The 21,498-nt window shown below is 43.8% G+C and overlaps 1 protein-coding gene across 2 annotated transcripts in view; it reads left to right on the top strand.

Annotated features, from left to right (window-relative positions):
* Positions 1-18,827, top strand: part of C2CD2 (C2 calcium dependent domain containing 2) — a 35,295-nt gene extending 16,468 nt beyond the window's left edge. For both annotated transcript variants that reach the window (XM_030960490.1, XM_030960479.1), the window contains exons 7-14: positions 2,399-2,507; positions 4,541-4,602; positions 6,220-6,359; positions 8,676-8,847; positions 9,625-9,738; positions 12,080-12,207; positions 13,339-13,651; positions 18,150-18,827. In XM_030960490.1, coding sequence (XP_030816350.1) covers positions 2,399-2,507; positions 4,541-4,602; positions 6,220-6,359; positions 8,676-8,847; positions 9,625-9,738; positions 12,080-12,207; positions 13,339-13,651; positions 18,150-18,376 — 1,265 coding nt within the window. In that variant the 3' untranslated portion in view covers positions 18,377-18,827. The remainder of the gene's footprint in view (positions 1-2,398; positions 2,508-4,540; positions 4,603-6,219; positions 6,360-8,675; positions 8,848-9,624; positions 9,739-12,079; positions 12,208-13,338; positions 13,652-18,149) is intronic.
* The last annotated feature ends 2,671 nt before the right edge of the window (positions 18,828-21,498 follow it).

Below are 21,498 nucleotides of genomic sequence, written 5' to 3'. Positions count from 1 at the left end.
GTGTTGGGTTTGGAAAGCAGCACCAGGCCTGTCTTGCAAGGCTCAGACTTCTCCAAGTGCAGATTGAGGCACAGCTCAGATTCTCTCAGCAGAGATACAGATTGGAGGCTCTGTTGTTTATGGCCACTAAACAATTCTGTAACAGGATTTTTAATGGAAGCTTGTGGCTGCTAAATTGGGCAAGGCAGTATTTTAGATAAATACATCCTGCTTGCTGTTCTCCTTTTTCAGTTAGAGGTAATAGTTTTCTGCCCTAGAGTCTTGTGTAATGCTGCTTTGCTCATCCTGGTTGGAAGTGATCCCCTTAAAAATCTCTGCAGAGCTTTTTTAAAAAAAATTAATTATTTTTAAAGCAATTCTGGAACTCTTGGCTGTAAAATATCATTTATCAATAAAATATGCTGGCAACTGCAACCCAGTCAAGTGGAAGGTGTCCCAGCCCACAGCAGGGGCTTTGGAATGAAATGATCTTTAAGGTCCTTTCCAACCCAAACCATTCTATGATTTATTATTACTCTACAATTTTGTAGTGCAGACTAGACTTTCCAAAAGATTGGGTCATTTTGCCTTGCTTTAAAAGTCATGAGATGAGATATCTTTGTGTGCATGCAGTGCATAGAACAGAAGATTCACCTTCTGAAAATCCCTGCACCTTCGCAAAAAACAAGAGGAAAAAGAGACAATTCATGTGCTCTGCTCTGGGAACACAGCTGTTGGGAGGCAAAATCCCCATTTGCCATTCTAAAAGGAGATAGAGGAATTTTCCTGGTTCCCCAGCAGTTCCTGGAGTGTAAATATTTTGAGCTGAGGATGAGAAATAGAGCTTCATAATGAGATGTAACTGGTACACTTGAAATCCAGTGAGAATCCTGCACAGCTGGAAAGGTGCTCACTACTGGACATAACTTGCTGACTTTTAATTAATATTCCCTAACAATAATGAATTATCCTATTGGAACCCAGGCTCCATGGGACTGTGCAGTATTTCAGACACAGGTACACAGGGGGCTGGGGAGGGGCAGCTTGTCCATGCTGATGAAACCATGGATGATTGATGGATGCTGACAGGGTTTGTAGGAGCTCTGGCTCTCCTGTAGATATCTTAGTTCAGCTGCTGAATATCCAGTAGCAGAACTGGTCTCTGCTTATGGGCTGTGCCAGTTTTTATCTCCTTAGTTTGTGTATGTAAACAAAGGTCACCGTAGATTTTGTGCCAGGCGCTCTACGGGGAATAACTAAGGGCAAAAGTGATTTCTGCTGGTGAGGAAAAAGCAGTAAATTGTTTACAGCAGGGCAGAAAAGCTGCAATACCCTGTTGGGTACAGTTGGTTTGTGGCTCAGGTGTGGTTCCAGGGTCCCTGCTCAGACACTTGGCTGCGGGAGCAGAAAGCAGCCCAGGTCCCTGAGCTCAGGCTCAGCCCCTGTGAAAGCAGCTCAGCTGCTTACTCTGGGCTCAGCTTGGATCCCAAATAAGCTGTGTGTACACAGTGCTTTGGCTCCTCTGATCACCTTGCCAGGCCCAGGGTGCCTCTGTGCCTGAGACAGGGCTGACCCACGGCCTCAAAGCATCCCCAGAGAGCAACTGAGAGCTGCTCATAGCAAATACAAACCCAGATTCTTCTGGAGAACTGGGGGCAGCGGCTTTTGTTTGCTTTGCACACAGTCAGGACTGAGCTTTTGTTGCTTTCCTTGATGTGTTGGAAGTGTGGGTTTAAATTATTTCTGATGTTGTCAGAGCCATATTAAAGAAACTGTTTTAAGAGGAGCACATCAGGGAAACTATTTCCCCTTGGAGCAGCAGTAGAACTACTCTTAATATGCCAATTTGCAGCACTATCAAATTCCGAGATCAAGGCAGAGATAAGTCGGCAGCAGTGCTTTAAAACTTGTTAAAAACCACAGTGCACGAACCGCTGGGAATTAGCACTGCTGTCATCAGTCACTTGCCAGCAGAAAAAGCTTATTTTCATCTCCAGATAAACCACTGTGACTGTGGCCAGGGGGAACTTAGAAAACTTCTGTTTTTTTAAAGCAGCTTGTAAACAGCTTTACTCCCTCCCTGCCTCACACCCACAACATCACCTGCTCACTCTTTGTCTCCTCATCTTTTTGGATCGTTTTATGCCTGCATTTTGTTGCTTCATGGCAGGATTTAAATCGGGCTGTCATGTTTCACAGTGTGTAGGGTAGTTCATAAAACAACAGTGATGCAATAGTGACCTTTGCCATGAATATCCTCGGTGTACAAGCCAAGGGAAGGCATTTATTCTGTGGGAGGGTGAGAAAAGGTCTGCAAAAGTCTGTTCAAAAGTGCAGTGTGCAAGGAAAGGAGGTTTCTTTGCAGTAAGTGGCCTCTTGGTGACAGAGCATTAATAACTGATCTTTCTTGCCCTTACAGGCAGCACAGACCTTGTGTGTATAGTTCAGTTGAATGACCCTATGCAGAAGTTTTCCAGCTCTGTAGCCAAAAATGCTGCACATCCCTTTTGGAAGGAAGAGTTTATCTTGTAAGTAACTTACCTACTGAGAATACTTTTACACTAAAGCACCTCTTTTTTTCTTGAGCTGTGTGAGAGAAAAATGGCATTTTGAAATAGGTCCATTCTTGGACTTTGTCTGTGTGACCTCAGAGAAATCTGGAGCTGGTGGGAACTTCAGGATCTCTAATTACCCTCTCTATGTATATGAGATACAGGTCTCTAGGTGTTCCATGGCAGATACATTATTCTAGTAGATGACAGCAGTCACAGGCATAATAAATCACCTCATGGTTTCCTACAGTGCCAGAAAAGAAGTGTTAGCACTTCTTAGGTAGCAAAGTTTAGCTGCCTAAAAGCTAGCAAGGTTTTACTAAGTTTTACTAGGTTTTGTTAGCAAGGTTTTGAAGTCACTGTACTGTGAAAACTGCATTTGAGGGGGTCTGATGTCTCTCAATTCCCTCTCCTGAGTGGAAAAAGCAAATGTGTAAAAACAGTTGAGCATCTAAAAGAATGGTGGCCGTGACTAAAAAGGGACTGTAAAACTCCACTAGATTTTCTTTCTCCTGTAAAACAAAAAAAGGGACTTTCAGGCAGCCTACACAGTATTCTGTGATTCACACAGCTGCTGTAAATAAGGTCAGAAGTGAGCAGTTCTAAAACAAAATTTATTTTCACTTTCTAACAGCAGAGCAAAAATGGCTTCTGAGGTGCATGAGTTTAGGAAAGGAGGGACTCAGTGATAACTTTGTTTTCTGAAGTATCACAAGGTGCTTCAACCAGTGGCTCTGTGATTCACTTCAGCCATCTGTTGGTGGAACAGCACCCGTGCTCAGGCTTGCAGAGCACACAAGTTCCCAGCAGTTTGGGACAGGAAGTTTGCAAGAATAATACCCTTTTCCAGCTGAAAGGGCTGAGAGAGGGCAGGCAGGATGTGATTAACTTGACAGGAATTTGGCCTTGACACTAGGAATAATGCTGGGGTTTCCACACTGCTTTTCACAAGTGCATGAGGTGAGCTTGGGAGCTTTTACAGATAAATGATTAGGATTTTGGCAGGGGGTTTTGAACTTCTTTCAAATTCCCACACACAAACCTCTGCCCTTTTCTTTCTTCAGAGCCAAAAATATCCTCCACTCTGAACACCACAGTACTGACCCCCATGTCAGACTCTGCTTTAGCTTCATGGCAAAGCAGCAGTAGAGACATCAAGGTGCTCCTTTCCAAGTTTTGGGGTGCAGGAAGGGTGGGAGTGGCAGGGAAAAACTTCAAATCTGCTGTATAGATGATGTGCCACAGCATCTGATGGAGGTGGGGTGTCTGCAGCCAGGATCACACCATCCTGAAGTGGGAACATGGCAGAATGAAATACATGTTTGCATGCCCTTAGGGTTTTTGGCAGAATGCCTGCTGAGAAAGGTGTAAAATAAAGTTTTACTGGAGGGTTCCTCAGCAGGCACCCAGTTTGCTCCACTGTGTCAGTCAGAGGAAAGGTTTTATATCTGTTGTCTAGTCCATCTTAGGAAGTATCACGTGTAATTCTGAGAATTCAGTTCAGAATCCAGTTCACCTGGGGTTTGTCTCACAGCAACTCTTCTTGCAGCATCCTTGAGTCTTGTTTTAGAAAAGTGATACTGACTCTTCTCATTTAAAGCTGTAACTACTTTTGTTTTCTTGCATCTGTCCTGTTTTTGCAGGACACTTTCCTGCTTTGGCAGGGATGTTGGTTGAACCTGTTCCAGCATCTTGACTTACAAATTTGATCCTGCCAGGAAAAACAAAACTTTTTGGTGTTGTGGTGTAGCAGTCAGACTAGGAACCATCTTCAGCTCCTGGGGAGAAGAAAATCCTCTGAAATTCAACAAATTGAACCTGTGCAAAAGTGAGGGAGGTTCCCAGGCCATGTTTTTTTACTGTGATCCCTTCAGTCACTCTTACCACCTGCAAGGTGTAGTGTTTGGCTTGGAGAGGGCTGAGAAAAGCTGGGGAAAGGGAAGAACCTACATGGGAAGGAAAATCTGCTTGGGCTGCAAAGACCTAATGTGGTTTTGTTTCCTTCACAGTGAACTAAGTGCCAAATCAAAAGCATTGCAACTGCAAATAGTAGAAGATGGAAAGTTGGATAGTAAGTATTTTAAGACTGAGTTATTTTGCATGATCAGCGTGTGAGCTTTGCTGAGTGTTGACAGAAGTCTCCTTTTATTTCTGGATGGCCACAGAAAGTGTGAGATCTATCAGAAATCATATGTGGAAGGAAAATACACTGACCAGGTGCCTGGCTTAAGGTTACAGAGAATTTTTTGAGTTTCTTTCTAGATTGTCAACATACTGGGAGTCTTCCAGGTGCTGGTATCCTGTATTTTTCCATCTTCTAAATATCTAACAGATCCACTGTGAACCTTTTTGGTTTCAAATTAAGCTTTTGAGTTCTTTCTGTGGCTGAAGGAGAATAATAGGGGTTGGTTGTAAATCCTTGCTTTTTAAGTCCCAGGGAGTGCCTAACAATTCAGGTATGAAAATCACAATCAGGTGTAAAACACCCCAATTCTAATTATGTTGGATTAATTACAAAACGTGGGGGGTCAAACATTTTTACAACTTGATTCTGTTGTTTCAGAATTATTTATAATAATCTAGATATACAAAGTTGTGCAATACCTTGCTTATGATATGTGATTATTGGAGGGATTGTGAAGTCAAAAGCTTTAAAAAATTTCTGATGTGGATGCTATTTTTTATTTTTAAAAGAATACGTATGTGGAATCAGCAAACTTATGTTTTTCTTGGACAAAAAGTAGTCTTGACTGTACCTAAGCATCTTTAGTCTTTCAAACAACACCAGGAATGTTCTACATCGTAACTTTCAGCCTGGTTTCCTGAAGAAAAAGGTCCCAGTGGATTGCACTGACAATTCTCTTCCTCCCCCTCTGTGCCTCCATACCTGCTGAGCTGTTCTTCTCCAAAAAATTTAAATAGAAGACTCAAAGTAGAATCATATTAATGGGCAGAGTGCTGAGTTATATGAATATAATGTAAATCCCTACTTGTATAATATAGGTGTATAGACAAGAGTTTATTAAACCTGTTCAAATTGTAAGTGTTAGAGAAGATTGTTTAATACAAAGTCTCAGCACATGTTCTGTGGTAACTTGACTCCAAAAGACCAGTGAAGTGTAGGAATTCTTTGTTTTTAAACATCCTGCTTTGCACAGAAAACTAGGATTTCATCTTTTAAATCATTCAGTACCTTTGCTAATAATTTATTCTGATCTAGTGGAGCTGATAAAGTCAGGGAAGGAGCAAGAGAATTGCTGAAGTTTTACTAAAGTTCAAATTAAACACTGTTGTTGTGATGCATCAGTTAACCAGGAATCCAGATTGCCCTCTGAAATGAAAGATGCAGAAACTGGTTATGGAAATTGTCCAAGAACCTAATAGTTGTTTCTTTTTTTCCCTAGATATTCTTCATAAAAGGGGAAAATAATGGCCAGAAAGAACAGTAAATAAGTAATACTTCATGGTTCCATTTTTCCATTCCATTCCTGTTTCACAGTATTAGGCCAGGCTGAGGAATAGTCATAAAATGGCAAAAAAGCTGTAAAATGCCACTTTTCTGCCCCGTGGTGTAGAACCAATTACCGCGATTTTTTGTCTGAATTTTTCTCCTCCTTTCCCATATTCTCTCCCTTACACATCCTGGCAGCTTAGCTCTGGGCTGACCTTGCTGATTGTGTTCTTGCAGGTCCTTTATCCGGGCAGGTGACTGTCCCTCTGGACCTGTTCAGGAAGCAGCCCTGTGGCCAGCACAGCTTTGCTCTGAGCAGAGGGGCTGGGCAGAGCAGCTCAGAGCCAGGGCCCGGGCTGGGCTCCATCACTGCAGAGGTACTGCTGGGCTGGGGCTTTGGGGTGGGTGTGTTCCTTCAGGAACTGCTTGGGAATGCTCACACACAGCTTGGACAGGAGCACTCTCTGCTGGGTTAGGAACTGGCTGCATGGCTGGGCCCAGAGAGTGCTGGTAAATGGTGCTGCATCCAGCTGGGGGCCAGTCACCAGGGGTGTCCCTCAGGGGTCTGTACTGGGACCAGTTCTATTTAATATTTTTATAGACAACATGGATGAGGGCATGGAGTCCTTCATTAGTAATTTTGCAGATGACACTAAGCTGGGAGCTTGTGTTGATCTGTTGGAAGGAAGGAGGGCTCTGCAGAGAGATTTAGATCTGTTGGATGGATGGGCAGAGTCCAACAGCATGAATTTAATAAGTGTAAGTGCTGAATTCTACATTTTGGCCACAAAAATCCCCTACAACGTTACAAGCTGGGAATGGTGTAGCTGGACACTGTTCAGGTGGAAATGGACCTGGGGGTGCTGTGGTGGTGTTCCCAGGGGTCCCAGGATGAGGGAAGAGATGAGAATCTTGATTCCATGTTTCAGAAGGCTGATTTATTATTTTATGATATATATTATATTAAAAGAAAATTATATATTAAAACTATACTAAAAGAATAGAAAAAGGATTCATCAGAAGGCTTGAAAGGAATAGAAAGGAATGGAATGATAATAAAATCTTGTGACTGACCAGAGAGTCTGAGACAGCTGACTGTGATTGGCCATTAATTAAAAACAACCACATAAGACCAATCACAGATGCACCTGTTGCATTCCACAGCAGCAGATAATCATTGTTTACATTTCGTTTCTGAGGCCTCTCAGCTTCTCAGGAGAAAAAATCCTAGCAAAAGGATTTTTCATAAAATGTGTCTGTGACAGGGTGCTGGTCGACAGCCGGCTGAATATGAGCCAGCAGTGTGCCTTGGTGGCCAAGAAGGCCAATGGCATCCTGGCCTGCATTGGGAATGGTGTGGCCAGCAGGAGCAGGGAGGTCATCCTTCCCCTGCACTGGACACTGGTGAGGCTGCACCTTGAGTGCTGTGTCCATTTCTGGGCCCCTCAGTTTAGGAAGGATGTCGAGCAGCTTGAGCGCTTCCAGAGGAGGCAACAAGGCTGGTGAGGGGCTTGGAGCACAAGCCCTGTGAGGAACTTTGAAGGAGCTGGGGTTGTTTAGCCTGGAGAAGAGGAGGCTTAGAGGTGACCGTATTGCTCTGTACACCTTCCTGAAGGGAGGCTGTAGACAGGTGGGGGTCGGTCTCTGACAGAACAAGAGGACACAGTCTCAAGCTATGGCAGGGAAGGGATAGGTTGGATATCAGGAAAAAATAATTTCACCAAAATAATAATAAAGTACTGGAATGCTCTTCCCAGGGAGGCGGTAGAATCACCATCTCTGGATGTGTTTAACAAAAGCTTGGCCATGGCACTTGGTGCTATGGTCTGGTTGAGGTGTTAGGGCACAGGTTGGACTGGATGATCTCAGAGGTCTCTTCCAACCTCCTGATTCTGTGATTCTGTGATCTCATGTTTGGGCTTGTGGCTGAGTCAGAGCAGCCTGTTCTGATTGCAGCTTGTTTGTGTCTTATGGGATTTTGGAAGGAATTTTGAATGATTTTGAGACAGGACCTCTGAGTTGTTTTAGATGATGGGGTGTATTTTTCTTATCTTCTACATAGACAGGAAGAGTGAGTTCATCTCTCATCTTTACTGCATGGTTCAGAAGGTCACAAGACCCCTAGTTACAAAATAAAATAAATAAAAAGTTACAAAATAAAATAAATCCTTTTAAGGGTTTATTGACCAATAAAACACTGCCAACAAGGATATTTATGAATTTGACCCAATCCTTAAATATTTCATCTTATGGACCCATGCTACAGTGTAAACTTTGTAAACTTTCTTAACTAATCATGTTATGACACACAAACCTACAGTGCTGCATTCTGAACTTCTTATTTACCTTTGTAACTACTTTTATTTTTTTCTATATCTTAAATTCTAAAACTCTAAACTTTTCTCAATTTAACATAACGTATCTCCGCTTTAAACCATAAATCTGCATTCTCACTTCTAGCACCTAAGTTTGGAAACCTTTTCCAAGGTCTCAGATCAAATCCTGTTTTTAATTCTAAACTTTGGCTTCCAGGCCCAAAGTTCTGAGAGTTCCCTGCATTTCAGATTCCAGTGGTGTCTTATTGAAAGAATTAACTCTTGAGTTTGGCTCAGCAAAAGCCTAAAAGGAGTACCAGAAATAGAGTCCTCCTTGCCTGACTGTGCTTCTGAGGTGGTGTTTTTTTGTCTCCTCAGTTCTCTTTTATAGAACCCAGTGAAGTGAAGGCCAGGCAGGTGTCCTCTCCAGTGCTGGCCACCAAGATCGAGAAGGACCGCACTGTGATGCCCTGTGGGACTGTGGTCACCACTGTCACTGCTGTGAGAACCAAACCTCGTCTGGAAGGGAGATCTTCCCCCCTGAGCACAGGTCAGCACCTCCACATCTTCCTCCATGGGCACCAGGAGAAGCACAGGGGGCTGGGATGGCAGGGAAGCACCAGTTCCAGAGTTCTCTGATGTGTTGGAGTGGGGTTGTTGTTCATATTCTCCAGAATCAGGATTTTAATTTCCACCAAAACTTGTTTCTTACAAGAGGAACAGTTAATGTTTCTTTTAATTCTGTAAATCTTCACCATGGTGTGATGATGTAGAAGGCCTGGATTTTGGCGGATGGTTTTTCACATGACAAATGTATCAGAGGTTTGCTGATAACAAACCATCCTGTGCCTTCTAACCCTGATCTGTAGTATCATCTCTGATGAAACTTGATGTTACCTGGTGACAAAATACTTTTTAGCATGTCCTCCAAGAGCAGATTTTCCAATTTTTCTTGGGAAAACTATAAAAGTAAAACCTGTGAACAGCCTTGGTGTGAAGCATCACAAAGATCTGTGTGCTTTTAAGTTGTTAAAGCAAATATTTTATTTAAGTGGGTGTTGTCTAATGTGTTACAGTAGAATGTTTAAAAACATTCTTTCATGTTTTAAACATTTAAAAAGGTCTTAAAAATTTTAAAAGGTTTAAAAAATTCTCACACTTCACTGGTCTTTTAGGGTCAGGTTTACCACAAAACATGTGTTGAGAATTTCTGTTAAACAGTTTTCTCAAATATGATTTGAACAGGCATAACTGGTGTAATAAATTCTTATTAACACAATAAAAAATGTCTTGACCAGTTCAAATAATCAAAAAACTTGGTCCTCAGATTCTCCTGTGAAAACTCCAGTTAAAGTAAAGGTGACTGAAAAGGATTTCATTGTTGAAGCCCTCCATTCTCATGGTGCTCCAGTCAGCAAAACTTTGTCATCTTCAGATACAGGTAACAAAAATGTTTGGGGCTGCTAAGGAAAACATTTCTTTGTTCTGTGTGTGGGATTAATGTGATCCTGTTAAAATGACAGCCAGCCCATGTGGCTGCTGCCTGTCAGCAGCACTGGGGTGTTTTTGTTACAAAGCACTGTGGTTTGGGCTATGGCAGCCTTGCAGTAAAAGTCTGGTTTTAATTGGCAATTTAAATTACTGGTTTTGAATAAATAACAAGGAGCTGTGGTTTGGAGAGGGGAGGAGGCTGCAGAAAAGCCAAAAGAAAGTATTTTCTCTTACTTTTAAATGAAAGATGCCTCCTTTTATAAAGGCACAGGGGTTGCTGCACTAAATTAAAACCCTGTGACAGGCATCTCTATGTCCTCTGTGTCTGAAGAGAAGGCAGAGGCTGGACTAATGTAAGGAAAACTCAATTCTCTTCCTAGCCCTGCCACTGGGCTTTTTTTGGGCTTGCTGTGCCCATTTGTCCTCCTTTCTAAGTCACCTGGATACAGCTGAAATTCCTTCAGAGTGTCAGGTGACATTGACAATAATTATAAATTCACTTTGAATTCTATATAAACCTGAATTTGTCTCTGGAGAATTTACCTTTTCAAGATGCAGCTCTAAATATTCAGCGCATTTTTCAGTCCTGTGTGTGGTCATCACTGAACCCTTCAGTGGCTCTGTGGTCAGGAGTAGTGACAGATGTGACCCAGGGTGGCTGCTGTGGAGTTCAGTTGGCTTTGTACTGTTCTGAGTGGGGATTGGACAACCTGGAGATGATCTGGGCTGCTCCTAGCACAGTCAGGAGCTTTCTGAGAGACACAAATGTGTTGGCCAGCAGATGTGGGGAAGGGCAAGAAGCAGCAACCATGAATAGCTGTAACAGCACTTGGATCTTTTCCCATCTCTAGGGTAAGAAATACTCTGACACCATGAAGCAGTGTGGTATTACTACATCAATTTGGGAAATGTTAAGATAGTGCAAGATTTCTGAGTTGACTCTCTGAAGTGTTTATGATATTAAAGACACAAAACACTTACTGGAAAATTCACCTGGAGACAGCTTTTTCCATATTGTTATGGACAGTGTTTTTATTGGGAGTGCAGGGGGATTTCTGTGAAGTGTTTATACAGTATTACAGGAAGAATTACTCATTCAAACAAAAGCCAAATGAAAGAAATACAAAGGAGCTTTTGGGTATGGTATGGCAGTAACTTAGGTAAAAGTTATTACAAACATCATGGCAAAATAGCAGCAAGCACTCTGGAAAAGATGCTGTGTGTGTGCCATAGTTCTGAGTGATGGCAATAATAAGAATTATTGCAGGGGCTGGGGAGATGGAAAAAGTCAAGGTTTGAGATGAGTGTGCAGACATGCACACATTTTTAATTCTAGGCCTCATCTTTTCTTACATTACTGTCACAGTAACAAAAGGCACTGCTCAATTTAGTTAACACTGGTGCTATTCCTTCGTCTGTTCTTTTTGTTGTTGTTAAAACTCTTGCCAGAAAAGTCCACCTCAGGCAGTTAAACATGGGGATTTTTGTCTTGTTGACTTCCTTAGCCTTGTTTGTTCCTGAGCTTGATGAATTTGATTAATGTGTATTCGTGTCCTAGATGCCAGAAAGGGCCATGCTTAAAAATAAACTCGTGTTTGTCAGTAAAGAGCATTTTTACAGAAGATTTTATATTCCTGTGCAGTGGTTGGAGGGGAAAAGGGAGTGCACTTTACAGGATTTGGAGGCAGCTACTTCCCCACCCTATCACAGTGCCATAGCAAAACTGGAAATGCTGAGCACGGAGATCTGGAAAAGCAGCAAAATAACAAAAAAGCTACCTGAGGAAGTAGCATCATCTGCCAGCCTTGTACCATGTTAGAACTATGGTTCTTCATGACTGGGATAATTCATGATGTCCCCACTGTCACCACAGGGCAGCAGTGCATTGAAATAATGGGGTGCTTTGTGCAGGCCTCCAGAACCTCCTTTGTTCTCATGGAAGGGGTTTGTAAACACCATTTTGGTACCTTTTCCCCAAAAATGGGTGACAGGAGAGAAAGAAGAGCACCTACCCCATTATTTCAACATGATTGAAATAATGGGGTGCTTTGTGCAGGCCTCCAGAACCTCCTTTGTTCTCATGGAAAGGGTTTGTAAATGCCATTTTGGTACTTTTCCCCAAAAATGGGTGACAGGAGAGAAAGAAGAGCACCTACTCGCTATGTGCTGAATTGGCAAATTTATGCTGTTGATGCCATTTCTGTGAATTTTAAATCAAGGCCAAACTCTGGCTGTCTCTGCTCTGTTTTTTCCTGTTTCCTTGCCCCTCTGAAATGCTCCTTTCTTTGCAGAGCTGCTGGTACTGAACGGCACCGACCCCGTGGCAGAGGCGGCCATTCGGCAGCTGAGCCAGTCTGCCAAGCAGAAGCTGAAGTCCCCTCGGAAGAAAAGCACCATTATCATATCAGGGGTGTCCAAGGTAGAGCAGAAAATACACTTAGAGTTCATGCTTAGCTCTGGAAAGCCTTTTCTGCACTGACTGTAGTGCTAACAGGGCTTCTGTGTCCCTGCAGGATCCAGTTTTGTGTGCCAGGTTATTTCTGTGACTGTTTCAAGTTCAGCCAGATCAGGGTGTTGGGTGCTGATGGTTGGATTGGACAGCCTGACTAAAATGCACTGTGTCCTTGGATAGGAGTGGTGTTAGGGATTTGGGGAAATCAATTTAGGTGAGAGGCTACATATAAAAAACAAGAATGTATTGTTAGAAGGCAAAGCTAATTTCTTATTAAAGGTAAGAGCACACAGGCAAGCAGGGATGTTTTCACTCTAAATGCCAAGTCTAGCCCATGAATGTAAGGAAAATACACACACATATGTATATATGTATGTATATATATATATGTATATATATGTATATATATGTATATATATATATATAAATATATATAAAGAAATAGCACTTTAAATTTTGAAACATTAATACAATACCACAGAGATTTTCAACGATCCAGTGCCAATCTGGAGCCACGTATTATATTTAAAAGCTGCATGGTTTTGGGCCTTTTTTTTAAAGTACATTAATTTAGATACTCAGCCTCAAGTTTTATATTTTTTATATTCTGTGTTTCACTCATGTAGGGAAGATGCACTGAAAAAGTAGGGAAAATTTTTTTACTTTCTTTCAAAGCTGTTAAAACCCTCTGGAAAATCTCTGGTTCTCTGGTCTCTGTTCCCATTGTTTGTTCCAGAGGGCAAACAATGAGACAAGATAAAATGCTTTGATGTTAATTTTCTTAGAAGGACCAAAAGAAATGCTGACACTTCATTAGCAGCACAAATAGGGGAGTCCTGTTATTTGTAGTGGGGCCAGGGATAGGTAGAAGGCATTTCCTTAATTGATTTTTTCATTCATTTGGACTTTGCAACATGATTAAAACTTTGCTAAATGCCCCTCTCCTTTAGTAGAGCTAAGGAGGCTTCAGGTGGTTTGCTGGTGGTCCTGAGCAATACCAGCACAAGTGTAAAGAGTTAAAATAACTCTTGCAGGGAGGTTTGTTTTTCTCCAGCAGGATGACTCGTGTCAGTGTTGTCTCTTATTTCCACTGGGCAGACCTCTTTATCTCAGGACAGTGAAGCTTCACTGATGATGGACTATGCTGCAGCCATGGACAGCTCCTGCAGGGAAGCAGATCCACCCACTGTGGAGGAAAATGTTGCAAAAATCACCTCTGACAAAAAGCAGTCACCGGATGCTTCAGAAAGAGTCCCTGGCACCGACCCACAGCAAAGCACCCACAAGACCTGGGGTTTGGAGAATGGCAGCCAGCAGTGGGACACCAGCACACTCTTAGACCAGACCTCTGAAGAAATATCTGGGAGCTCATTAAGTGTTTCAGAAACTGGGAGCATGAAAAAATCTAAAGGTACATGATCCTCACTTCCACTTCAGTGACTGCTTTCTCTGTGTAATTGGCTGCAGTAGTTCTTCCTCTCTTATTGATTTTTTTTTGTCCTTCAAACTCTTTGTGATTGTGGTGTTGGTTGAAGTTGTTTTACTTGCAGCTCTCTGAGCCAGTCAGGCTTTCTTACCCTCCCCTCCATGAGGAAACAGCTCACCCTTAGAAGCTGGCAGCTCATTACACCCAACTCAGTTATTTGGGAGAGAAATCACTAGTCACATTATCAACTCCTCAAGGAAAACTGTGTCCTTATAACCCAGGACTTGCCCTGTATTGCCAACCCCATTAGCAGGGTGAAGATGGCAGGGATCCACTCTTGTTTTCCAGTCTATTCCTCTTCCCCTTCACCTCCCTGAGCACAAGGCTGCCCTCACTAAAGTGTGTGTTCAGGGAAGCACCACAGCTGAAGCAGAAACTGCCTGCGGAACAGATTCCCCCTTTTCACTCATTTCATTAATGCATAATTTGCTAAAGAAAATGTAACAAAAGTTAATTTAAGAAGTAAATAAGGCATCAGATCATTTTGCTTAGGTAGTTACAAACCTGAATAGCTGCAGTTTGAAAATGTCTTAGGGTTCTTTGTGTTTCCTTGGTAAATCCAGCAACCTCTGAGCACTGGTTTGTGGTAAACACAGGGGCTATTAGGAAATCTTACAGAAGGGTCAGTGCAGTGGACAGTGCCCCAAACAGGCACACAGGTTGCACCTTAAAGTTGCAAAAAACATTGTGCTTTTCACTCATATCCATCCCTCTCTGCTTTATTATTTTCTATCCTTTCCTCACCCAGAGATCCTGGGAAATGGCTCACTACAAAACCTCCCTGTTTTACTGGATTTTCACCCCCCTCACCCAAGGGCAGACACTGGAGCTCTTTGTCAGGACCCTCCCTTGGAGCTTTCTGGCCTTCACACAGCTGGACTGCTCCACATGAGAGATCAGGAGGGAACAGCAACAATCCCTGTCACACACACGCCCAGGCACTGGAAAGCCTTGGGTGTGTTTGGGGTGAGGGGAGTGGGTTAGCTGTCAAGGGATTTGGATCATTTTGGAGCCTGGAAAAGCTTAGGAAGCTGTGTGAGAAACTGCAAAACCTCTGGACTCATGTTATTCTAAAGCAAGCAAGTGGAAGTTTGTATGTGAGTTGTTGTCTAGTTTTGGGTTTCCCTGTGCGAAGAGATGAGGCTTCTAGAGATCCTTTTCACACAATTCAGTATAAGACTGCTAAAAACTGCAAAATATCTCTGAGTTGTATCATCTTGAAAAAATACTTGGAAAAAACTGGCTCAAATCCCTTTCATTATACACAGATGTCTTTGTGGAAGTCTTGAATCTCTGCTTTGTCACAGCTGAGTAGCTTTTACGGAGTAAGATGGGAAAACATTTCAACCCCCCTGCCTTCAGTGAGCTGTGAATAGTTCAAGGCTTCTGTTTATCAAATGCTTTCCCTTAAAAAAACAAACAACAAAAAACCCCACCACAAATAAAACCGCAAATGCAACAACAAAAAAACCCAAACATGGCAAAAAACCCAAACAAAACCTCTTCTGCTTTGAAAAGCCTTTTGTGTGTGTTAATGTCTTAAAGCTAGCACTTTTTTTTGCTCTTGCATATTTTTGTTTGTTTTTTTACCTTTCTGACTTCCTCTTTCTTACCCGTTCCCTTTTATAAACTTAAGATGACTGCTATGCCAGCCAGAATTAATTACCTACACAGTAAGTTATTTTTGTCTCTTTTTTTTATCCCTAAGAAAATGTAGCTTTACAATGAGACCCTCATTGTAAAAACTGAAGCAAAAATTAGTTTGACACCCATTTTCTTCTTCCCCTATCCATTCCTTTTCTCCTTCCAAAATTACCTTCCTGTGCTGAGGTGTCTTTGCAGACCAGTCTGCTGTGACAAATCATCTTTCTGGTGGTTGTGCTGTCCAGGAGGGTCACACAGAGAGGGCAGCAAGGAAACCTTGGAGGGATGCTCTACATCAATCAAAATCTGCTCATGAAAACTGTGTGTGACCCCATAACTGGATATTCATGCAAACAAAATTTATTTCAAAACCTGCTGCTTATAGATTTTTAGATTAAACTTTTCTGGCTTAATTTACAGAGCTACCACAATCTCAGCAGGTATTTACAAAACCACCTGTGTGAAAACTCTTTTGGAAGTTGGGAAGGAATGGAAAGCCATCTCTGTTGGTATCCTTGTAGATGTGGAAGGGAATCTTCCTCCATTAGCACAAATGAGATTCAGAAGTGATCCCACCCCCACCAGCATTTTCAGAACACCCCACATCAGTGCCCTGAGTTCATACAGTGCTCTCTGCTCATCTCCTGCTGCTGGGGGCAGGGCTGGCACATAGATCCTGTTGAACTGGAGGATTAAGCATGCAAACAGCACATGAACCAGCACATGAACCAGCATGGGCACTGCCAGGCTGCTGCCCTGCCCTGCCCTCCCTCCTCCCAGGGCTGCATGTCTGCACAGCAGCCAGAGCCACTGCCAGGCAGCATGCTCCAAGCTGGCTGCACACTGCTGGGCATGTGGCAAGCTTCCAGGCAGCAGAGGCTGAACTCCAGGGAGCTCTGGTGTCAGGGGTGCTGCTTGTGCTGAGCCTGTGCTGCTCCCAGGGAAGTGCTGCCCACGGTTTTTCAGCTGCAGGGAGTTGTCCCAGGCCACCGGCACAATTTTTGGAGCATTCTTAGTCAGGTGCTGTTTCCTGGTGTAGAAAATCAGTCTGAATGACAGAATGGATGGGACTAAAGATCTGCTCAGGGATAAACCCTTGTGTCCTAGTGCTGCTGGGCAGAACAGCTGCCTGCTCAAACAGGAGCTGCACAGCAGTGAGGCCTCTGCATCCCCCAGCCTCTGCACATCAGCAGCTGTCACTGTCCTGGGGTGAAACACTGCTGCTTTTGTGCTGCTGATGGCAGCTTGAAGTGCTACTGCCTTGCCAGAAAGATCAGTCAGGGGCTGATGGGAGAGCAGTCAAGATTCAAATCCACAGTTCTGGTTGCTTTCAGCTAATTTCTGCTTCCCATCCCATTGTGCCCTGTGAGGAGAGTCTCAGCAGCTGCCAGAAAAAAACATGTTTGAATATCCTCCCAGGTGCTGAGCGCTTAGCCCTTAAAGTACACAGTAATAAACCCAAGAACACGTTTATGACTGCTTTGGTGTGCACAAAGCAGCGTCTGGCTGCCATGAAATACCTGTTCTGCAGCTGTCACTGTGTGCAAAGTGACACAGAGGCCTTGGCAGGTCCGAAGGGGACAGACATTTAATTCTAGCTGTGGCAGTGTCCCGTGAAAGAACTGCATTGTGTGTTGCTTTTTGTGTCCATTTGCAGCAGGAGGAAAAGCAGAATCAAGACCATGCCATGACAGGAATTAATAGCTGAAGTTGGAAAGGATCAGGAAACCTGATAGTGGTGCAGGGGGGACGTGTGGAAGCTCTGCCAGGGAGGTGACTGTCCCCACTCCCAAGTCTGACTGCCAGAAGTTCCTGTGCTGGCTTGTCACCTGGGTCCTCCTCTGTTCAGACGGGCTTTTGCCACCTGGGACAACAGCCCTACCAATTCCATCCAAAACTGATGCTATTTTAACGCAGAGCTGATGTCCCAGCCAGGCTGAGTGTTGCTGGGAGCCTGGAGCAGTGTCCCTGCCAGCTGCACACCAGGCACACATGGAGAGGGAGGGTGGAATTTGGCAGAATAGCTGCAAAAACAGCCCAAGCTTGCAAAGAGAGGAGTAGTGATAGCTGCTGTTGGCAGCATGAGTCCCTGGTGAGATGACAGCTGCAATTGCCTTGGCTGCATGCTGGGTTTGACAGGGGGTCAGGGGAAGGAACACAGCAAAATAAAGCAACTTAATTTACCACAGGAGGGATTTGGGCAGACTTCTGAACCTGTTGGAAGCAGATGTAATATTATTTTTAATCTGCTTGAAGTGCATTGCTATTCCTAACAGGGTTTTAGAACAGCAAATGCTTTGTGAGTGTTACTCTGGGTGGTGCTGCTGAATTTCTATGGAACACCTGCTGCCTGGCTTGTACACAACCACTGCACATATGTTTACTGCCAGGTACTGCTGTCCTGCACCTCAAATTAAAATTTGCTTCACGTGGTGCCTCACAGGCTGATCTTCACCTCCTTTGATCTCTGAAACAACAAAGAGTAACATTAGTTCCTCTTTTTCATTCTTTATTATAAAATCCTTTCTACTTTACTGGTTGGAAAGATTGGATGTGCCTCTTTGACACTTGAGAGCCCAGGGTACAACCCACCCCAGTTGCTGTGCATGTATGTGTGAGCACTAGCGTGGCCTCCAGAGGAGCATTAGGAACTAAGTGTAAGGAAGGAGCCTTAAATCAGAGGATCAGCTTTTCTCACTCGTGCTGCACTTAAAGCTGAGTCTCAAGAGGACAGCAGCTTGTTCTGTCTAAAGTGTCCTGCACCTTTTTCCCTGCACAGGTGGGATTTTGAAGAAAAGCGCCAAGCTGTTTTTCCGCCGGCAGCACCACCAGAAGGACCCGGGCATGAGCCAGTCCCACAATGACCTGGTGTTCCTGCAGCAGCCCCTGGCAGAGGAGGGCCGCAAGAAGGGCGGGACACTCTCCAGAATCCTGAGCAAGAAGCTCCTTTCCAGGAACAAGAGCAAGAGCAAACTGAACGGGGCCTCAGGAGAGCCGTACCTATGAACCCAAACCCTCTCCTATGGGATTCCTGCTCACCACTTGAGCACTTGTTTACAGAGCAGTACTAGAGAATACAAATATGGCTGATGGCTTGCATAAAAGGATGTTCATTATTAACAGTGGTCTTTTTGGTTTATTTTTCCAAAATGCTTTTTCTCTCTGATGATGAAGGCGCTCCTCCAAATACGAGCAGTGCTGAATGTGTCCAGCTTTTGGAGGAGTGTGTGGTTTCTTCTGGAAAAGGAGGGAGGATGAAGAATGGTGCAGGTGGGGACCAAGAAGGCACCTGATGTCCTGGGGTGCACTGGGAAGGAGCATTTCCAGCAGGTAATGCCCCTGTGCCCACCCTGGGGGCACCTCTGGCTGCTGTGTCCAGCTCTGGCTCCTCAGCACAGCAGGGCCAGGAGCTCCTGGAGCTGAGCAAGGGCCTGGAGCAGCTCCGTGCCCAGGAAAGGCTGAGGGAGCTGGGGCTGCTCAGCCTGGAGAGGAGCCCAGGGAGAGAGAGGGGCCTCAGCCCGCCTGCCCTGTGCTGCCCTGTGGCTGCCCTGTGGCTTCCCTGTGGCTGGCCCTGTGGCTGTCCCTGGCTGTCCCTGTGGCTGTCCCTGTGGCTGTCCCTGTGTCTGTCCGTGTCTGTCCCTGTGGCTGTCCCTGTGGCTGTCCCTGTGTGTGGCTGTCCCTGTGTGCAGAGGTCAGAGCAGGCCCAGGCTCTGCTCCAGGCCCAGCAATGGCCCCAGAGCCATGGGCAGGGCCTGAGCCCAGCAATTCCCCTGCACAGGAGGCACAACTTGTGCCCTGGGCAGTGCCCAGCCCTGAGCAGAGACCAGAGGGGCTCTGGGGGCTCCTCCTGGGGACATTCCAGAGCCATCTGGACCCAGCCCTGTGCCCTGTGCTCTGGGATGGCCCTGCTGGAGCAGGGAGGTGGCACCAGTGACCCTCTGTGACTTCCAGCTTGACCCATCCTGTAGGGAGGACCCAAACGTGATCACCTGATTTACATTAATGGGGAGCTCTGAACTGAAACCTCACGCCCAGTTTATGTGAATGAACTCTACAGAGAGAGAAAACACCACTGTATTCCCTCTCTACAGCCTGCAACAGTAGCAACTGATTTTTCTAGTCGGAAAGGGGGAAAAAAAGAGGCCCAGATGCAGTTTGTGGTGTGATTTGGAAGGGGGTGAGTGTTCAGAAGCAGAAGGAAAACGCTGACTCAGACACTCTACTGTAATAACTGTAGCCTGCTGTAATCACTGCTCAGCCCGTGGAGGTGGAGAGATGCCTTTGACATTAGCCATAAATCAATCAATTATGCAAATATCAATACTAGCATATTGTTTAATGTTCTGCTTAAAAAAAAGTTACGCTTTAAAACACAGAACTTGGGTGGTTTTGTTTAAATCTACTTGAAGCTACGCGCAAACACAGTATTTGTAAAATCTTACATGTAGCTTTCCTTCCCTGTGTGAGAAGCTGTACTGCTGATGCAAAAACTCATCTGAGGGGCTCTAATTCCTTCTCCCAAGTGCTTGTTAGACAAGGACATAAACCATCATATCAAATGCAAAGCTAGGAGCAGTAAATGGTGAGTAGAGCATAGTTAACCCTACAGTGCTTTTCATTGGAAAGCTTGTCTTACTTGCCAAACACTTACTGAGATCTTCAAATATACAGTTGTGAAGGAAGCTTTTGAAAAAATATGAATTCCCTTAGTTCAGTTTCTAGATCTACCAGTGTTGTCATGTGCTGAGTGGTTGGCCAGATGAGTTTTTAACGCTTTTTTCCTTGCTAGATATTGCAGCTGGCTCCTTTAGTCTAAAGTGAAAAACTGATGGGAGCAAAGGCATAGTTCTCTTTTTGGCTGTGAAGAAGAGCAAAATGTCAGTATTTCACAGGTACCATCCTTCATGCTTTACCTGTATTTTTCCATCATCTGCATTCCTGCTGAGGACAAAGGACCAAGCCTGTTCTCTTTAGCCAAGAAAAACACCCAATCATTCCAACTAAATTACTGACCTGAATGGTTGATAGACCTTGTGCCTACTTTGCCAACAGTGATTTATCCCCTGGCCCCTTTCCTCCCTGTAAGCAGTCCAACACTTTGGCAGATATTTGGGCTTTCAATTTAAAGCATTTATCAAAAATAGAAAGTTACAGAAGAATAGAAACACATTTCAAATTTCTGATGGATTCAAGGTTCTCTTGGTGAATCAATATCAAAGTAGAGGGGTTTGGTTTCTTTTTTACCAAGAAAATATTAGAACTGAACGGTCAAAATCTTTTAACTGCTTAAAAATACTGTTTATGTGTAACCTCCTAAGATCACTGTGGTAGAACAGTAGACCAGACTATCAAATAGTTGTACGTTTAAGCATGCTGCTTGTTATGAAAACACCTGAAGGCATTTTAATGTTCTGCATTTTGAAAATTGGGTACAAATTGATCTTCTGGAGCTGTATTGTGCTTGGAAATCCCAGTTCAGTAATACAGGTTTGTCCAGACTGAATGTGCTTGAACAGTTTTGTTTATTTCTAATTTAATACAAAATAGAAATTTTGTTTCTTCATTTGTTTTACAGTGGTTCATGATGTAAGCATTAAAACCCCTGATGTCACGTTCCATTTTACCAGGAATTCTCTGTGTTATGGGGCAGGGTGGGGGTCAAGTCCCTGCCATTTTTAAATGCTCAGTCTTTGTTGCTGAAAGATAAAACCGCAACTGTTCCCTAAATTCAAGAAATCCAAATGAAACTGAGCTCCATGGGTAGCACACCCATACCCTAAAAACAACGAGCTGTGGAATTGGGAGTGTAGAAGCAGCACATAGCATAACTTGAAGTTTTCTTAAATTACTGAGCTGGGATTTTAATTTACAGAAGCTTTAGCATGTACTGTAGAACAGAGTGAAATAACACTGAGTAACTTGCAGGATACAGCACTAGGATTTCCTTTAATTTACCCCAGAGAATGGATACACATGAAAAAATTGGTTCATCTTAAGGTTTTGATGATCACTTGAATGCTTGTCTCAGTGGTGGGAATGAAGGACATTCTTTACTGCAAACTGTGTGAAGGTTTGGGCTCACATGTCTCAAGAGAGAATGAATTCTCCAGATAAGGAGAGCAAGGCAT

This window comes from Camarhynchus parvulus, chromosome 1 (assembly GCF_901933205.1).
Source record: "Camarhynchus parvulus chromosome 1, STF_HiC, whole genome shotgun sequence".
Lineage (NCBI taxonomy): Eukaryota > Metazoa > Chordata > Aves > Passeriformes > Thraupidae > Camarhynchus > Camarhynchus parvulus.
Note: the sequence above shows the minus strand (reverse complement) of the source record. Positions and strands in the feature narration are given on the sequence as shown.